The sequence below is a fragment of the Zophobas morio genome, unplaced genomic scaffold, assembly GCF_036711695.1.
Source record: "Zophobas morio isolate AGI-343-1 ecotype UQ-CSIRO unplaced genomic scaffold, CSIRO_AGI_Zmor_V1 ptg000041l, whole genome shotgun sequence".
Taxonomy (NCBI): Eukaryota; Metazoa; Arthropoda; class Insecta; order Coleoptera; family Tenebrionidae; genus Zophobas; species Zophobas morio.
In genome coordinates this window covers 4,904,862-4,920,676 of record NW_026972146.1, presented here as the reverse complement: position 1 = coordinate 4,920,676, position 15,815 = coordinate 4,904,862, and the positions used below count along the sequence as shown (strand labels likewise).

Sequence of the window (15,815 nt, the reverse complement as noted above, 5' to 3'; positions counted from 1 at the left end):
ATAAATAAGTACAACCCACACTGAATGGCATAAATTTGCACAAAACTGCGTTAAAAATAAAGTGAGTAACGGATACACCAGAAAGTTTCGGTGGTTGAGAACCAACTGGAAATATTGGAATGATTTTCTGTGAAGTGCAATAAACATAAATACCGAAAAAAGGGAAAGTCCGAATGCACACCCCAAACATCTGATGTATTGTATAGTAAATACGGATAAGAATAAATTTAATAAAACTGAATATTAATCACTCTCGAATTTTCTTGGTAACCGTCATCACTTTATAAACGTCTTAATAAAATCAAAACTCGACGAAGGAATTCTTCAAAACCTTGTCCCGTTTTAGGGACAATGGACAAAGAATTTTTGTGACTTTGTGTCGTTGGGTCTTTTCGCTCAACCCCAGATGTTCTATTTATAATTTGCCAAGCAGGTACTTACAAAATGACACTTCCAGAGTAAACAAGTTTTCAGAAATAATTGTTTTATTAGAAATTATTAGAATCAAAAAACTTGTCTTTGGTTCTTCTAATTCTTTCTAATTAAGCCGTTGTATTTTTTGCTCTAAATATAATCAAGCATTATGAAGGCCACTTTTTAAAGAATACGACGACCCACATCTAATTGATCATATAATCTATAAAAAATGACGAAGAAACGACGGCCTTTTGACGTCATTAATTGAAGTCAGAAGTAAGTAATAAAAATCTCGTCATTTTCACGTGATTTTTTGGGCGAATGACGTCGCCGACGAGTTATGACCAAAAATTGACGTGAATTAGACGACAGTCTGCTGCTTGGGTAATGTTGTCCTTTGAACCGGATACATTAAACTAAGGTTTTTTTCAACATACTTATCAAAATAGTCAATTTATTTAGATTTTCAACATTTTATTATTTTGGAATTATTATTATATCAAAGTACAGAAGAATCTTTTCGTCCAAACACCCGCAACACCGCCTCGTGGACACTCTTCAAGCTCTCGGCATAAAAGTCGGGTTTATACTCCTCCGGAAACGTCCACTCCTCCACGCAACTCCTGTTACTCAAGCCGCTAAAAACCAGCAACTTCTTGTACCCACAATTAGCAGCGAACGCCATATCTTCTAAAACCCTGCACCCCCATTATCAATTTAGCCCTCAACCCCACACTTACGTATCCCCCACGAACAAAACCCTCGAAGGATCATCAATCTTGTACTTTTCGGCAACGAAGTCGTGCAAATTGGTGTTGGGTTTCGCCATAGATATGGGTTTTCGGCCACTCGTGAGCTCCAAAATGGTCACAAAAGCGCCGGGACCAATCAAAAACCGCTCCTTGTCTAGAGGGTACTTCATATCGGGGGCGCCACTCAAAAACAAAACGTCTTTTCTGAGCAGAAAAGTTAGCGCTTTTTGCATATTGACGGAGTTTAAGTTGATGTCAATGTCGGCGATGACGGCACCAACACTATCGTCTTCAGCGATACAAAGTGCCGCGTACTCAGCAACTGACTCCTTCACGCGGTCCGGCTGGAAAATCACCGTTACAAGAGTCGAACTAAAATTTTTATGAATACCCCGTTTTCGGCCAGTTTGAAACCGGCTTCGATAAGAGCTTGTCTCAGTGGTGTCATCCCGATGACAAAAATCCTCTTATTAGTTTTCGTGAAATTTTGCTTCTGGAGGTAGTCAATCATAGCCGGAGCGGGACTCACGTGGTTGATTGTCTGCAAGTCAAAACCTTCGTTTTTCAGGCGCGTTTCCAGCGCGTCGGCGGATCTTGTGGTGTTGTTTGAAATGAAAATGATTTGTTTGTTGAGGTTTTCTAGGGATTTGAGGGCGTGGTTGGCACCGGGGATGCCGTGGAGAAGGTTCCAGACGACTCCTGAAATTTTCGTGTAGAAGAAATTTAGATAAGGGGGGGAGTTACCATCAATGTCCGTCAACACGTGGTCGAATGAGTTGAAGAAGTCCTCGAGTTCTGGTACGGTGAGGGTGCTTAAGTCTTTCATTTTGAGGAGAGCAACCTTTGGGTTCACAAAAGTAGACGTTTTATCAGTGTTTGTTGAAAACTTCGTGAAACTATAATTAGTATGCAATCCCTGGTAACGACTGATAACACTGTAAATGAGTAGACGTAATGTCCTTGTGTGTTTTGTACGTACCTTATTTTGGTGTTTGATTACTGGAACTATATTTTACTAAATGACCTCCAACAAGCGAAACGTGTAGCAAAAATGAAGTAATTCGCTTAATCTTGTAACTACTGTTACAAATGTTTGCTCGTTTTTATCACTTAAAGCCGGATTTAAGATGTGTCGTTACCTTGAACACATTAGTGTGTTTATGTGTACTAAATTTGCTCAGTTCTTGAACTAATAAATCACTCTCGCATTTGCGTTTTCTCCTACGACACATTGCGCCTGCGTTTGTAGTGAAGACACGCCCACTGTACACTAGCTCCGCCTCCAAACGCTGCACAGTGCACACTAGGTGCGTCCTCTGTAGTCGAAAAATTCGATTCTTTTTTTAACATGTCGCATTCAAAACTACAGCTTCAACATGCACCTTTTTTGATGCTACTATTTAATTTAGTATTATAGTGTTTGTTTGTATTATCAATTTAGTTTGCTTAAATGCTTAATTATTTAATTGTCTTTCAAACAATAGCTTTTAAGATCGCTTATCAACGTTTCATTACATTTTCTCTAGACGTACTTAACTCTAAATTCCGATAGATTAGAAAATCAGACCGAGAAAAAATCACTCACCGCTTGCAATTTCTTTGAAGATTAACAAACGATACAAGAAGATGACGCACGGACTTCACGTTTTAATTTCGCGATAAAAATGAATTTAAATACCTAGTGTCAGATTTTTATGCTTTCAAAGTAACCTTGAAGTGTAAAGTGCGAACTTTGTTCACGTTGTCCTGTAATTAACCCACGTGTGTCAGGTAGTGTGGAAAACAAGATCAACAATATTGAAACATTTGTCAATATCATGACAGAAATTATTTATTTTCCAAACAGTCGTAACGCCAACTCGTGCACTTCCTTCAGACTGTCCACGTAGAATTCAGGTTTGCACTTCTCTTCAAACTCCCAGTTTTCCAGCGAACTCTTCTTTGCCAAACCACTCAAAACCAGCAATTTTTTGTAGCCGCAGTTACCAGCGAAGCCCATGTCTTCTGGAATTCTGCAACCGCATTAGCAATCTGGACTTCGTTTCTACTTACGAGTCACCAATGAACAAAACTCGAGACCGATCCTTTATTCCATACTTTTCCACGATGAACTCGTTCAAAAAAGGGCTAGGTTTAGCGATCTTGATGGCCGTTCGTTTTGTCATTCTTTCCAGAATCTGGATAAAAATTCCCGGACCTATCAAAATCCGATTACCTTTTCCTACAGGGAATTTTACATCTGTAGCACCAGCTATAAAAATTACTTCTGGTCTTTCTAGAAACGTTGCCGCTTTCTGCAGGTTTAAGTAATTTAGGTTCATGTCTACGTCACAAATAACCGCCTCAACAGAGCCATCGTCTTCGATAGCCAGATTAGAGAATACTTCTATGGCATCTTTAAACCGGTCAGGCTAAAAAATCTGTTATACTTTAGTAAACAAAAAAATTTTGTATACCCCATTTGGTGCCAACGTAAATCCAGCATCTTTCAGTGCTTGTTTGATTACAGGCATTCCAATTACAAACACTGTTTTCCTAGGTAAGTTCTGTTTCTGTAAGTGGGAGACCATGGGTGCTAGTGGCGTCACTATTTTATCTTTTTCCACATCAAAACCCGCTGCTTTTAGCTCTTGGTACAACGTATCGACGGATTTTGTCGTGTTGTTTGTTACAAAGGTAAACTGTTTGCCCATTTTTTTCAAAGATTTTATTGCCTCTACAGACCCTGGTATTGGCTGAAGGACGTTTCGTAATACTCCTGAAACAAGTACAAAATCCAGTGGAAGGAATGAAAAAAAAGTAAGTTACCATCAATGTCCGCTAAAATTGTATCAAAAGAGTTGAAGAAGTCCCCAAGTTCTTGGTCCGTGAGTTTAGTCAAGTCTTGCATCTTGTCAACACAAAAAAATTGACGTGGGCAATTCAGTTATATATTCCGAAGTATAAGCTTTTTATGACTGCGGATTTAAAGTAGGCAATAAAGATCCACCAACACTGCCCCGATTTCAGGGTCAACTGTCTCTCATGGAGTATACTGTTGCTAAATGTGGAAATTGCTCCTTATATCACAATGTGTTAAGCTATCATTGTTTGAACTTTATACACAATCTTATTCAGACAATTGCCTTGTAAAATTTTTTCATAGATTTTTCTTTATCGTAAATATTTGAAAACCACCTCTGTTCATTTTTATTTATTAATAGACTTATACAAACTCATTTTATTTAAATTCATTTTCCAAACACTCGTAGCGCCATTTCGTGCATTTCCTTCAGACTGTCCACATAGAATTCGGGCTTCCACTTCTCTTCATACCCCCAATTTTCCAACGAACTTTTGCTTTCCAAACCACTCAAAACCAGCAACTTCCTGTAGCCACAATTACCAGCGAACGCCATATCTACCGGAATTCTGAAACCGTATTAGCAAATCTGGACTTCTTTCCTACTTACACGTCACCAATGAACAAAGCTCGAGACCGATCTTTTATTCCATACTTTTCCATAATATAGTCATTCAAAAAGGGGCTAGGTTTTGACATGTGGATGGACGTTCGTTTGGACATTCCTTCCAGAATCCTCAAAAAAATTCCCGGCCCTAGCAAAATCCGCCCACCTGTTCCTACCGGGAACTTTACATCTGGAGCCCCACCAATGAAAATGACTTCTGGTCTTTTTAAAAAAGTTTCTGCTTTCTGCAGATTTAGATAATTCAGGTTAAAATCTACGTCGCAAATAACCGCCTCAACAGTGGTGTCGTCTTCAATGGCCAAAGAATAAAACATCTCTGTTGAATCTTTAATCCGGTCCGGCTGCAAGGTCTGTGTTATACTAAACAAACACAAAATGGATATATACCCCATATGGTGCCAAAATAAATCCAGCGTCTTTTATTGCCTGCTTGAGTACACCCATTCCAATTACAAACACTTTTTTGTTAACCAAATTCTGTTTCTGCAAGTAGGCAACTATGGGTGCTATGGGTGACACTATTTCGCTTTTTTCGATTTCAAAACCTGCTACTTTTAGTTCTTGGTATGTTGTTTCGATGGATTTTGACGTGTTGTTTGTTACAAGGACGAATCGTTTACCCATTTTTTGCAAAAATTTTACCGCGTTTACGGACCCTGATATTGGCTGAAGGACGTTTCGGAGTACTCCTGAAAAATGTACAATATACCGTAGAACAACAAAAAAAGGTAAACCACCGTCGATATCTGATAAAATGATATCAAAAGAGTTGAAGAACTCTTCAAGTTCTTGGTTCGTGAGTTTAGTCAAGTCTTGCATCTTGTAAACACTAAACAGAGTGCATGTGCAGCGGCAGACAACTATTTATTAGTTTGAGTCAACAGTACATCATCAGATTTGAGCTTTTATGGCTGCGATTTAGTTACGACTGTTACAAAAAAATAATATGTGCATGTTAACATGCTAGACAATGGAAATCCACTTAAGCGTTGTTAATTTTAAGAACAATGTAAATTCTGTTGATAGTTAGACCTTGACAATGTTCACAACATGCATTTTAACAAAATTCATTGTTTTCGTATTACAATAAATTTGTTCTTGTTTTTGATGCGTTTACGTCGAAATATAGTATGAAAGTTTATTTGAAAGAAGAAGCCAAAGTTTGAAACACGTTTTTATTTTTTTGTAGTTGTCATCTTCGTTTCCAAAACACGTACAATCAAATCGTGTACACTTTTCAAACTATCCACGTAAAAATCAGGCTTGTACTCCTCCGGAAACTCCCACTTTTCCAAAGCACTCTTTTTCGCCAGCCCACTCAAAACCAGCAACTTCTTATACCCACAAGTCGCCGCAAACCCCATATCCTCTGCAATTCTAGAACCACCTTAGCACTTAACCTCCAACCTACTTACGAATCCCCGATAAACAAAACCCTGGAAAGATCCTTTATTTTAAACTCATCCACCACGTAGTCGTTCAAGTTAGCGTTCGGTTTTGCCAAAGCGATGGCTTTTCGTCCTGTCATGTCTTCCAAAATTTTCAAAAAGTACCCAGGACCGAGTAAAATGTAGCCCTTTCCTAGTGATAGCTTCTCATCGGTGGCGCCACTCAGAAACACCACGTCCTTCCTCTGCAAAAAAGTCACAGCTTTCTGGAGTTTCACGTAATTTCTGTTGACGTCGGCGTCGGCTATGACGACGCCGACGTCTTCGTCGTCGACGGTAGTGAGAGCGATTAGTGTTTGAGCTGACTCCTCGATGCGCCCGGCCTACAAAGTGATCGTCAAACAAGAGTAATCGGAAAATGGTTGTGTACTGGAATGTCAACTATCTCGAAGCCTGCTTGTCTCAAAAGGTCTTTAAGTGGAGTCATTCCTATGACGTAGATTTTTTTGTCGGTGATGTTGTGTTTGCGCAAGTAGGACACCATGGCTAGTGCTGGTGTCACCAAACTGCTTTCCTCGATGTCGAAACCGGCGTCTTTTAGTTCTTTGTATAAAGTAGAGGTAGTTCGGATTGTGTTGTTAGTGACCAAGATAACTTGTTTGTTTATTTTTTTTAACGAAGAGATTGCATCAGTAGCACCGGGTATGCTGTGAAGGACATTCCATAAAACCCCTACAACATGGGTCTAGTGAAAATTGTTCAAACGACGCGACATTACCATCAATATCGCATAAAACTGTATCAAAAGAGTTGAAGAAGGCTTCAAGTTCTTGTACGTTAAGAGTGGTTAGGTCACGCATGGTGATTTCGCACTATTTAACATCAATAATATGTTTCTGCTTTTTATACAAGTGGTGTTTGAGTGCGCACTTGTTTATACAGTGATAACCTCCTTTCCTAATCGTTAGAACAATCGTTATTTAACTTTTAAATAATGTAACTGACTCCGCCCCTCCAAGTGACAAACGCCCCTCTTTTATGATTTATTGTCAAAAACAACGTTACAACTTCGTTCCAAAAACTTTCTCTATTAATTCGTGGACAGTTTTCAAGCTGTCCACGTAGAAGTCGGGTTTGTACTCTTCAGGAAACGCCCACTTTTCTAAATCGCTCACCGTAGACAAACCACTTAAAACCAACAACTTTTGGTATGTACACTGTGCTGCAAAAACCATGTCTTCTGAAATTCTGCACCTAATTAGCGTTTTTGGCTGTGGTGTCACTTACGAATCACCAATGAGTAGTACTCTGGAAGGGTCCTTGCCCATTTGGAACTTCTCCATTAGGTACTCGTTCATACAGCGGCTACGTTTTGCCATCCCTATGGCGTCCCGTCCAGTCGCATTTTCCAAAATTTTAACAAAATTCCCAGGTCCTAACACAAAGTGGTTCTTCTTCCCGAAGGTATTTTTCTCATCTCTGGCTCCACAAAGAAACTCGACTTCCGGCTTTTGCAAATATGTAACTTACCCCTTTTTGCAAATTTACGTAGTTTATGTTTAAATCAAGATCGACTATCACCGCAGCCACATCGTCGTCGTCATCCGAAGATAAAGAGGCAAACTGGTGACACGTTTCTTCGATTCGGTCGGGCTACAAAGTGGTTGTTAGGGTCTAAGTGTCAAGAAAAAAGTTCTTTACTCCATTGTCGGCCAAAACGAAGCCTGCTTCTTTAAGAGAGTCTTTCAACACAGTGGTACCAAGGACGAAGATTTTTTTGTTGGCGAAATTGTTTTTTCGTAGGTAGGAGATCGTGACTGGAGTTGGAGTCACCACGTGGCTTTTTTCTATGTCAAAATTGGCTTCTTGTAGTTGTTTGTGGTACGCATCTATCGATTTGGTTGTATTGTTGGAGAGGGTGATGATCTGTTTACCCAATTTTTGTAAGGAGGAGATGGCGTCTGACGCTCCGGGTATGTTCTGGACGATATTCCAAAGAACTCCTAAAAATTCAGGTGAAGGAAACTTGAAAAGTTTAAAGTTACCATCCATGTCGCAGAGGACTTGGTCGAAAGAGTTGAAGAAGTTTTCAAGTTCGTGGATGGTGAGGGTGGTTAGGTCTCTCATGGTGATCTTTGTACTACCACCAACGGTACTAGAACGTAGTATATGATGATAACCTTTTCCTAACCTTCGGAACGGGAATTTTTTAGTTGTGTCTTATCAAATAAAAAAAAAAAAATGGCATTGGTAAGAAAATTTACGACTGCATGTTTTCCTTTAATAAATAACTAGCTTGCGTTAAATGCGTTAACAACAACTTGAACAAATATAACTGTTGCCATTATATCACATGAATTAGCACCTTGGGGGTATAAGTCGACTTATGTACTCCCCGATAGACTCTCCCAGACAACCTTCAAACTCTCCACGTAATACTCCGGCTTAAACTCCTCAGGAAACTCCCACTTCTCCATGGTCTCCCTCGAAGTCAACCCGCTCAACACCAACAACTTCTGATACCCACAATTCGTCGCAAACCCCATATCCTCCGGAATCCTACAACACCCCCTTCAATACCCACCAACTCACCCCTCCATACTCACGAATCTCCAATAAAAAGCACCCTCGAAGCATCCTCCACCCCCAACTTCCCCCTAATATAATCATTCAACTCCGGACTCGGCTTCGCCAAACAATGCGGCTTCCTCCCACTCATCTCCTCCAAAATCTCGTGGAACTTCCCCGGCCCTATCACAAGCTGCCCCGGCCCGAAAAACAACTTCCTGTCGGACCCCCCCGTGATAAAAATGACCTCCGGGTCGTTCAAGTACGTCGCAGCCTTCTGCAGCTGCGCCACATTCATGTTCAGGTCCAAATCGGCAATGACCGCCCCCACGTTCTCGTCAACCGTGATACACGTTTTGAGGTACTTCGGAACGGACTCTTCGGGGTTGTCTAGGTTGAAGCGGGAGATTTTGAAACCGGCGTTCTCGAGTTCGCCGCGCAGTGACGCCATCCCGATTAGGTAGATTTCTTTGGTGAAGTTGCGCTTCTTGAGGAAGTCGATCATGACGATGGGCGGCCGGATGAGTTCGGATTTTTGGAGGTCGAAGCCGGCGGTTTTTAGCTGGGCGTAGTATACGTCTTGGTTTTTCGTGCTGTTGTTGGAGACAAAGAAGACTTTTTTACCGAGGGATTTGAGGGCGGCGATGGCGTCGCGGGAACCGGGGATGAGCTCGTGGGAGTGCCATAAGACTCCTGAGGAAACGGGGTTTATTTTTAAATTGACCCTTGTAATTTTTTATATGGAAATGGAATTGTGATAACAATCCTTCAAAATCAACAGATTTTGGGTTTTGAGAACACGTTACTTTGTCTTAAAATTTAGGCTAAAGCAAATATGACACCGACTTTATTAATTTACATAAGAATTGTTGACCCTGATGAGTCAAGGCTACGATTATGCTTACCGTCAACATCGCAGAAGACATAATCAAACGAACTAAAAAAAGCTTGTTGTGCTAGCTTAGTGACAGAACTTAGGTTCTTCATTTTCACAAAAATCGATCACAATCACGATTTCTTATCATTCTGAACGAACTGTTGAGTCAGAACACGCTCATGGGAATAACCTTGATTTAATCTGACTACTCACAGTTTATCGCATTAACACCCATTCTAGAGCAAACAATAAATAGACAACTCTCAATACACCAGTTTATTATAAATTATAACGTACAACAAATAAATAAGTTCTAACAAGCCCCAAAGTGCTTTTCCACTAAATCGTGCACCGTCTTCAAACTATCCACGTAAAAATCCGGCTTGAACTCCTCCGGGAACTTCCAATCCAAAACCGCCTCCTTCTTCGCCAGTCCGCTCAAAACCAGCAACTTCTTGTACCCCGCGGTAGTTGCAAAAGCCATATCTTCTGAAATTCTATAAACCGATTAACCGGTTAAACCAAACCTATCTGCTTACGAATCTCCGATGAACAACACCCTCGCCTTATCTTCGATTTTCAGCCTTTCCACAATGTATTCGTTTAGGTGTGAACTGGGCTTGGCCAGTGCGTATGGTTTCCTCCCAGATATGTCTTCCAAGATTCGGTGGAAATACCCAGGCCCGACCAGGATGTGGTTTAAACCTATTGGCAACTTCCTGTCCGTCGCCCCGGTGATAAAAATCACGGCCGGGTCCTTCAGGAACGTGGCCGCTCTTTGTAGCTTGAGGTAGTTAAGATTGATGTCTGCGTCTGCCACCACGCAGCCGACGTTTTCGTTGGTGATGATGGTATTGGCGGCGAAATCCTGGAGGGTTTCTTTGATTTGGTCTGGCTGGAATTGTTGTGGTTAGGGTTTTTTTATTTGTGAGTTTTTACGTACGCCAGTTTCGGCTAGTGTGAACCCGGCTTGTTGGAGTTCTTTGCGGATGGCGGACATCCCGATCACGTAGATCTCTTTGGTGAAGTTGATTTTTTTCAAGTAGGAAATCATGGCGAGGGCCGGGGTGATGATTTCGTCTGGTTCTATGTCAAAACCGGCTTTTTTTAACTGGCCGTGGTAGACTTCTATGGTTTTTGTGCAATTGTTGGAAACGAAGACGACTTTTTTTCCTAGTTTTTTGAAGGCTTTTATGCCGTCGGGTGTGCCTGGTATGCTTTCCAAGAACAACCACAATACACCTAAAATACGATCATAAAACATTAAAAAAAAAAACAAAAGAAGAAAAACTCACCGTCCACGTCTGATAAAACGCGATCAAAAGAACTGAAAAACTCTTCCAGTTCGACTTTACTCAGCGAGCTTAAGTCCCTCATTTTGGTGACAATCACAAGAGTTGTAAGTTGTACTAATGAGTTTTTTTTAAACTATCGGTTAAATATCTTATCTCCCAACCTTGACAACGCGGGTATTGAGGCAATTCATCGCGGAAATACCATTTGCCTCATATTTTATTCACGTTTCTTTTATTCTTTATCTTCTTCATCGAAAACTAGTGAACTCTGTGAACCTCCAACTTAACACGTAGCGTCGTGGAATTTGTACCGTTATAATTACTCGGTGTTTGATTATAGTGCGGTTTTTTTGTATGAACATTCGTGTTTGGGAAATACTAATCAATATTATGTTGATAAGAAGTGATAAGTACTGAAGCTATTTCAATCGATACTGGAGTGAAAGCATACATTTAATTTGAATGATTAATTTTGCCGCCACTATCACCGGTCAATGAACCAATCAAATTACGAAATGGTGACTGTAGGAGGTTATAATAAAACAACCATAGATGGCACTAGAATTCGCAATTTAATTACAATTATTAATTATTTCATGACTTATTAGCACCGAATGCAGTTTTCGCCTACAAACTCCCTAATAAGGACCACATTGGCTTAAAAATGTGTGTGAAAGTTGTTACTGTTGGTTTTACATTTTCGTAATAATTAAAGTACATTTTTAATTTCAAAGAAATCGGTTCCAGGATGATCGATAATCTCATAGTAGAAGACAGAATTTATTTCTGACGTGCCATTGAAGATATTGTAAAAACAATTTCTTTTATATTTACATTAACATATAATACTGATCAAAACATCTCAGCTAAAAATTGACAAGGATTACGGAATTTATTTACATTTGATTAAACTTTTGTCCGCCATTTCCCCCTCTACATATTGATCAGCCAATCACAAGTGTTTCTACATGTGTCAGATTAGTTACAAACCACAACAATAGATGCCACCTCTATTCCCACCTGAACATAGATAAATAATACTACGTAAATAGAATGCAAACTCCCACTTGATTTTTGGTCCCAATAAACGCTCCCTGCAGCTGGTGCCTTGTGGCCGGTGCTAAAGCATGAACTACTAGATGCCTCATTGCTGCATATTTTATAATTAATATTTTATTTTTATTATCACTAATAATATCAAAAACACAGAGTAGAATAATATACAATTTATTAGTATTGTCTACGATTTTTTGACTTTAATTTTTTTTGGTACATTATACAAGCATTTTGATATAATGCATTTTTATGTGTGGAAACTCTTGTATCGCGACCGCTTAAAATTAAATTCAAACCTTTTACAAACGTAAAAATTGTTAAATATATAATTTTATTACATATTTCACTTTCAATTAATTCCTTATGTTCACAATGAAACGAAAATTTGACATGATGAGATACTATAAACGAAATTTTGTTTTTGATGTTGTCGAAAGATGTACAATTGTTTAAAATGATTCTTGAAATATTATAAATTCTGTTAATGTTTTTTATAAAATCTAACTTACAATATTGCAATTTTCTGTTATTACAATTGTATTCTCTTATACGTATTAATTTGTAACATTATTCGTCTTCCGAAAAATTGTTTAAAATTTGGGTTTTACAATATTCACACTTCAAATTTCTTAATGTTTTCGCAACCCAGCCAGACACATAACCAACAATACTTTTATGTAGATCTTTTTCTAAATTATATGGAGACAGTTTTGAAATGTACATATTCACGTTTAAAATTTCGTAACTCGTTTCATTTACTGAAGGTTGATTTATGTTTTTATCCACAAGTCCTTTAATATGAAATAAATCCGGTATGTTCGTTTTCTCGCAGTTTGCGCCCACTGAATTTGAACTATAAAAATTCCGTAATAATAGAGATTTGAAACTTTCCTTAAATTGGGCTGCCGTTAGATTAGTTGCTCGATTTCTTTGACTTCTGATTTTGCCAAAATAGTTTTCAATAACATCTTGATTTAAACATCTAGGTAAAAAATATTTGCACCTGCTCTGTTCTACTAAAATTGTATGTAAATCCACAAAACCTTCTAACGTTGCAATCCAGTTTTTTATACACGGAGGTACTACCATTTTTCCGGCCTCATCGACGAAATACATATCACCCAAAATTTTGATAGCTTCCTTCCAAAAATGTTTATGACCAGAATATTTAAATACGCCCCCAGAAAATGATTTTCTGCACCATGGTTGAAAAGTACGGCCATTTACACTGTCGAAGAGCTTGTCAAAAAATTTTATAATTCGTGCTGTTCCCATTGCCTCGTGTGTTAAACTGCATTCGGCTGTAAAATTAAATTGTAAATGAATCAGTTAATTATTTTTAAATTTGTATTTACTAGATTTCACCAATAGCGTAATAGTCGATGCCATTGAGTGACTCAAAACTTGTGTCGCATAGCACACCTTCATCTTTTGAATTTTTTCCGGAATTACGTGGAGATCCGTAATTTTGTATAGAGCCCGTAATTCTCCACATGGTTGATCACTGTAGTACGCATCGATTATATGTTTCCAATTTGCAACCAAAATTTCCTCGCTTGTTTTCCACACTAAATTTTTAGTAAGCAGATTGTTCCTAATACATTTAATTAAATGAGGCGTGTCATATAATGGAATAATTTCTTGATCCCCTAATAAAATTCTTCTTTTAGGTTCCATCCCTTTATGTATATAACGTTGTTTCGACTCATTTAGCAGAGAATTTATAGCTGCTTGGTTTGGTTGGCCTTGATCACAAATTGTAACCAGAATTTTGAATCCACAATTTTGTATTTTTTCAACCAGAGTTTTTATAATAGTTGTCAATATGTAAGATTTTGTAGACGAAAAAGAAAATGCAAATTATATTGGCTGTTGCCATTTTTTAAACACTCCGCGAATGAAAAAAACAAGAACATGATCTGCTATCTGTAAATTTTGTTCAAATCCAAAATTTTGAAATCCGAAAAATGTATCCGTATATTTGTCACAGTCTATGTGGAGCATTATGGACATTTCATCAAAAATTAATGCACATATTCTATCTTGGTTATTTAATTTTGAAGCAGATTCTTTAAGATTGTCGAAAATTATTTTGTTTATACCAACGTCTACTGGAATTTTGTTCAACATAGACATAATTGTTTGACGTGAAGGCAGTGCAAAAATCTGTCTCATTTTTCTACAACATCTCCCAGACTGTTTATAAAACATTAATGCAAATAATTTATCTTCAGTGGTAAACCTGCGACCCTTTGGTTTGACATTTCGTCTTTTTAATTGTGATAAACAAAAATTTATAGCATCCTGACTTAAAATTTTGCTTTCTAATTTTACTTCAAATTTGGAGTATAATTTCAATCGTTGGCGATACGAAGCTACCTTAATTTTGTTTCTACGGGCTGTACGCGAAATATTCCTAGAATTTGAATGTAAATTTAGTATTCGAGAAGATTCTTGGTTTAAAGTTTCGTTTAGGGTTTCTCTGGAATTTCGAGATACTTCAGTACAAAATTTTTGAGAATCCAGTATAGAAATAGGGTTTACGGGATCATGGGTGTGTCTTTCGGAGTAGTTCATATTATCTGAAATTATTGTAAAAATTATCTATGGGATTCACTTGCACACAAATATTTACCATGCATAATTTGAATTGTAGAAATAGCAGTATTTTTAAGTTTTTGATTGGGGCCAAAATCCGTTTCTTTAAAATGTACATCGCAAAGAAAATATCCATTTTTATATATTTTCATGGGATCTAATTTGCCTTTGCTGTCCGTTCCAACCAAATTTTAAAACGCTCGTTGTATTTGTAGGGGTTGGGAAAACGATGGCGTTTGCTAATTTTAGTGTTTAGACATTTCAAAACACTGCATAGTTTCATATTTTACGCTTTGTTATCACGTATAATCACACAAATGACACTTTTATACTAATCATAAATGACATTAGTTTTTTTATTGTTTCTTAAAATTGGCTGTGGAAGTTGTCGCCAAGTAATTTTTGGAAAAAAATACTTCACTGCTATCAGTGCTATCTCTTATTATGTGGCCGGTACATAAGCCTAGACACAAACCTGGGACACGCATTACAGCCGAGTTTGCATTCTATTTTACGTAGTATTATTTATCTATGCACCTGAAGTTAATCACATTCGTGACCTACTCCCGTTAAAATATATTCAACTTACATTTACATTCTTAATACTTATACAAAGGTACTATTTTACAAAACGGAACATGACATGATAAATATACAATCTAGTCTACTTTCTCGTCCAACTTTGCCTTCCCACCGTCAAAATAGGCTCTATAAATGAAGCAGCCTAACGCAATATGCAGAACGACGACAGCCAAAACGGCAGACCAGACGTTACTCGCTAAATTTCCAGTCCCAATAAGTCCTGAAACGTTCACACTGTCATAAATACCCAAGATTTCACTTGCTTTACCTTCAAAAAAGAAATATTTCATTCCAAAGAACGTCGTAATAGGTGCAAACAAAATAATCGCACAGTAAAAAAACACGACCTTGAAGATACTATACGGCGTTGTTTCAATCATTTTGGAGTTATTTGTGCAATTAAAAACTTAAAATATCATTAGAATTAGAAATTACAAAGAGAGGTTAGGTGCTGTCGACGGTGCAATGTCACTGACACCGATCGCTTAGGGGAATTCGTTGCGTTGGGTTTGAAAGCGAACGGAGCCCCTCTTTCATAAAACAAGTAATAATGTTTCGCAACGAACTTTCTTTAATCTTTAATCGCAACAACAAGGCTCGCTTTAACGCACACTAGTGTAATATTTCTTGTATTTATTCGATGATATTTATTTGCAGTCGACATTGGTAACACTGCGCAAACGTCAGTTCAAACCGGCCAAAATCAGCCGCTGTTTTCTGGAAAAGTGCGTCTGGTTGGTCCGCGATCGTGTGGGAAAGCACTAAATCGCGAAAATTAGATCATTTCGGTTAATTTTAAAGCAAGCGATGTT

General features: G+C 38.2%; 7 protein-coding genes across 12 annotated transcripts; all 7 read right to left on the bottom strand.

Moving 5' to 3' along the window:
- Positions 1-870: 870 nt before the first annotated feature.
- On the bottom strand, positions 871-2,896 carry LOC135140811 (uncharacterized). Of its 6 annotated transcripts, XM_064071503.1 has the most exons (6): positions 2,309-2,896; positions 2,149-2,249; positions 1,914-2,104; positions 1,561-1,868; positions 1,158-1,513; positions 871-1,115 (listed from the first exon to the last, which is right to left on the bottom strand). In XM_064071503.1, the coding sequence occupies exons 3-6, from the start codon at positions 1,993-1,995 to the stop codon at positions 917-919; spliced, it is 945 nt and encodes a 314-aa protein (XP_063927573.1). In that variant the 5' UTR covers positions 1,996-2,104; positions 2,149-2,249; positions 2,309-2,896; the 3' UTR covers positions 871-916. The 6 variants fall into 6 exon arrangements, with proteins under 6 accessions (XP_063927573.1, XP_063927572.1, XP_063927574.1 ...); XM_064071502.1 differs by having other exon boundaries at positions 2,149-2,896; XM_064071504.1 differs by having other exon boundaries at positions 1,914-2,095; positions 2,149-2,896.
- A 92-nt stretch (positions 2,897-2,988) lies between these two features.
- LOC135140813 (uncharacterized) lies at positions 2,989-4,261 on the bottom strand. The gene is made up of 4 exons (XM_064071508.1): positions 3,978-4,261; positions 3,626-3,927; positions 3,222-3,580; positions 2,989-3,181 (listed from the first exon to the last, which is right to left on the bottom strand). Exons 1-4 carry the CDS (start codon positions 4,057-4,059, stop codon positions 3,001-3,003), a joined length of 924 nt encoding a protein of 307 aa, XP_063927578.1. The 5' UTR covers positions 4,060-4,261; the 3' UTR covers positions 2,989-3,000.
- An 88-nt stretch (positions 4,262-4,349) lies between these two features.
- Positions 4,350-5,665, bottom strand: LOC135140814 (uncharacterized). The gene is made up of 4 exons (XM_064071509.1): positions 5,377-5,665; positions 5,027-5,328; positions 4,622-4,980; positions 4,350-4,580 (listed from the first exon to the last, which is right to left on the bottom strand). Exons 1-4 carry the CDS (start codon positions 5,456-5,458, stop codon positions 4,400-4,402), a joined length of 924 nt encoding a protein of 307 aa, XP_063927579.1. The 5' UTR covers positions 5,459-5,665; the 3' UTR covers positions 4,350-4,399.
- A 135-nt stretch (positions 5,666-5,800) lies between these two features.
- LOC135140799 (uncharacterized) lies at positions 5,801-8,182 on the bottom strand. Its single transcript, XM_064071476.1, has 9 exons — positions 8,073-8,182; positions 7,729-8,030; positions 7,506-7,680; positions 7,322-7,462; positions 7,110-7,267; positions 6,806-6,899; positions 6,458-6,759; positions 6,055-6,410; positions 5,801-6,016 (listed from the first exon to the last, which is right to left on the bottom strand). The coding sequence occupies exons 1-9, from the start codon at positions 8,152-8,154 to the stop codon at positions 5,815-5,817; spliced, it is 1,812 nt and encodes a 603-aa protein (XP_063927546.1). The 5' UTR covers positions 8,155-8,182; the 3' UTR covers positions 5,801-5,814.
- Positions 8,183-8,274: 92 nt separating this feature from the next.
- LOC135140816 (uncharacterized) lies at positions 8,275-9,672 on the bottom strand. Its single transcript, XM_064071511.1, has 3 exons — positions 9,501-9,672; positions 8,634-9,288; positions 8,275-8,586 (listed from the first exon to the last, which is right to left on the bottom strand). The coding sequence occupies exons 1-3, from the start codon at positions 9,580-9,582 to the stop codon at positions 8,412-8,414; spliced, it is 912 nt and encodes a 303-aa protein (XP_063927581.1). The 5' UTR covers positions 9,583-9,672; the 3' UTR covers positions 8,275-8,411.
- Positions 9,673-9,733: 61 nt separating this feature from the next.
- LOC135140815 (uncharacterized) lies at positions 9,734-11,076 on the bottom strand. The gene is made up of 4 exons (XM_064071510.1): positions 10,768-11,076; positions 10,416-10,714; positions 10,012-10,367; positions 9,734-9,969 (listed from the first exon to the last, which is right to left on the bottom strand). Exons 1-4 carry the CDS (start codon positions 10,847-10,849, stop codon positions 9,786-9,788), a joined length of 921 nt encoding a protein of 306 aa, XP_063927580.1. The 5' UTR covers positions 10,850-11,076; the 3' UTR covers positions 9,734-9,785.
- A 3,901-nt stretch (positions 11,077-14,977) lies between these two features.
- Positions 14,978-15,661, bottom strand: LOC135140819 (vacuolar ATPase assembly integral membrane protein VMA21 homolog). Its single transcript, XM_064071515.1, has 2 exons — positions 15,272-15,661; positions 14,978-15,223 (listed from the first exon to the last, which is right to left on the bottom strand). The coding sequence occupies exons 1-2, from the start codon at positions 15,381-15,383 to the stop codon at positions 15,081-15,083; spliced, it is 255 nt and encodes an 84-aa protein (XP_063927585.1). The 5' UTR covers positions 15,384-15,661; the 3' UTR covers positions 14,978-15,080.
- Between the last annotated feature and the right edge of the window lie 154 nt (positions 15,662-15,815).

What these genes read in the sequence shown, in the direction of transcription:
- LOC135140816 (XM_064071511.1), bottom strand. Translation starts at nt 9,582, where the DNA reads ATGAAGAACCTAAGTTCTGTCACTAAGCTAGCACAACAAGCTTTTTTT. An exon ending in TGTCTTCTGCGATGTTGACG is followed by an intron (nt 9,289 to 9,500) that starts GTAAGCATAATC and finishes CCGTTTCCTCAG; the next exon opens with GAGTCTTATGGCACTCCCAC. An exon ending in GTGCTTTTTATTGGAGATTC is followed by an intron (nt 8,587 to 8,633) that starts GTGAGTATGGAG and finishes GGGGTGTTGTAG; the next exon opens with GATTCCGGAGGATATGGGGT.
- LOC135140811 (XM_064071501.1), bottom strand. An exon ending in TCAAACTGGCCGAAAACGGG is followed by an intron (nt 1,514 to 1,560) that starts GTATTCATAAAA and finishes GTGATTTTCCAG; the next exon opens with CCGGACCGCGTGAAGGAGTC. An exon ending in GTTTTGTTCGTGGGGGATAC is followed by an intron (nt 1,116 to 1,157) that starts GTAAGTGTGGGG and finishes ATGGGGGTGCAG; the next exon opens with GGTTTTAGAAGATATGGCGT.
- LOC135140814 (XM_064071509.1), bottom strand. Translation starts at nt 5,458, where the DNA reads ATGCAAGACTTGACTAAACTCACGAACCAAGAACTTGAAGAGTTCTTC. An exon ending in TTATTTTGGCACCATATGGG is followed by an intron (nt 4,981 to 5,026) that starts GTATATATCCAT and finishes CAGACCTTGCAG; the next exon opens with CCGGACCGGATTAAAGATTC. An exon ending in GCTTTGTTCATTGGTGACGT is followed by an intron (nt 4,581 to 4,621) that starts GTAAGTAGGAAA and finishes ATACGGTTTCAG; the next exon opens with AATTCCGGTAGATATGGCGT.
- LOC135140813 (XM_064071508.1), bottom strand. Translation starts at nt 4,059, where the DNA reads ATGCAAGACTTGACTAAACTCACGGACCAAGAACTTGGGGACTTCTTC. An exon ending in AATTTTAGCGGACATTGATG is followed by an intron (nt 3,928 to 3,977) that starts GTAACTTACTTT and finishes TACTTGTTTCAG; the next exon opens with GAGTATTACGAAACGTCCTT. An exon ending in TTACGTTGGCACCAAATGGG is followed by an intron (nt 3,581 to 3,625) that starts GTATACAAAATT and finishes CAGATTTTTTAG; the next exon opens with CCTGACCGGTTTAAAGATGC.
- LOC135140815 (XM_064071510.1), bottom strand. Translation starts at nt 10,849, where the DNA reads ATGAGGGACTTAAGCTCGCTGAGTAAAGTCGAACTGGAAGAGTTTTTC. An exon ending in CGTTTTATCAGACGTGGACG is followed by an intron (nt 10,715 to 10,767) that starts GTGAGTTTTTCT and finishes ATCGTATTTTAG; the next exon opens with GTGTATTGTGGTTGTTCTTG. An exon ending in GTGTTGTTCATCGGAGATTC is followed by an intron (nt 9,970 to 10,011) that starts GTAAGCAGATAG and finishes ATCGGTTTATAG; the next exon opens with AATTTCAGAAGATATGGCTT.
- LOC135140819 (XM_064071515.1), bottom strand. Translation starts at nt 15,383, where the DNA reads ATGATTGAAACAACGCCGTATAGTATCTTCAAGGTCGTGTTTTTTTAC. An exon ending in GAAATATTTCTTTTTTGAAG is followed by an intron (nt 15,224 to 15,271) that starts GTAAAGCAAGTG and finishes TGAACGTTTCAG; the next exon opens with GACTTATTGGGACTGGAAAT.
- LOC135140799 (XM_064071476.1), bottom strand. Translation starts at nt 8,154, where the DNA reads ATGAGAGACCTAACCACCCTCACCATCCACGAACTTGAAAACTTCTTC. An exon ending in AGTCCTCTGCGACATGGATG is followed by an intron (nt 8,031 to 8,072) that starts GTAACTTTAAAC and finishes CTGAATTTTTAG; the next exon opens with GAGTTCTTTGGAATATCGTC. An exon ending in AGTTTCTTTGTGGAGCCAGA is followed by an intron (nt 7,463 to 7,505) that starts GATGAGAAAAAT and finishes ACTTTGTGTTAG; the next exon opens with GACCTGGGAATTTTGTTAAA.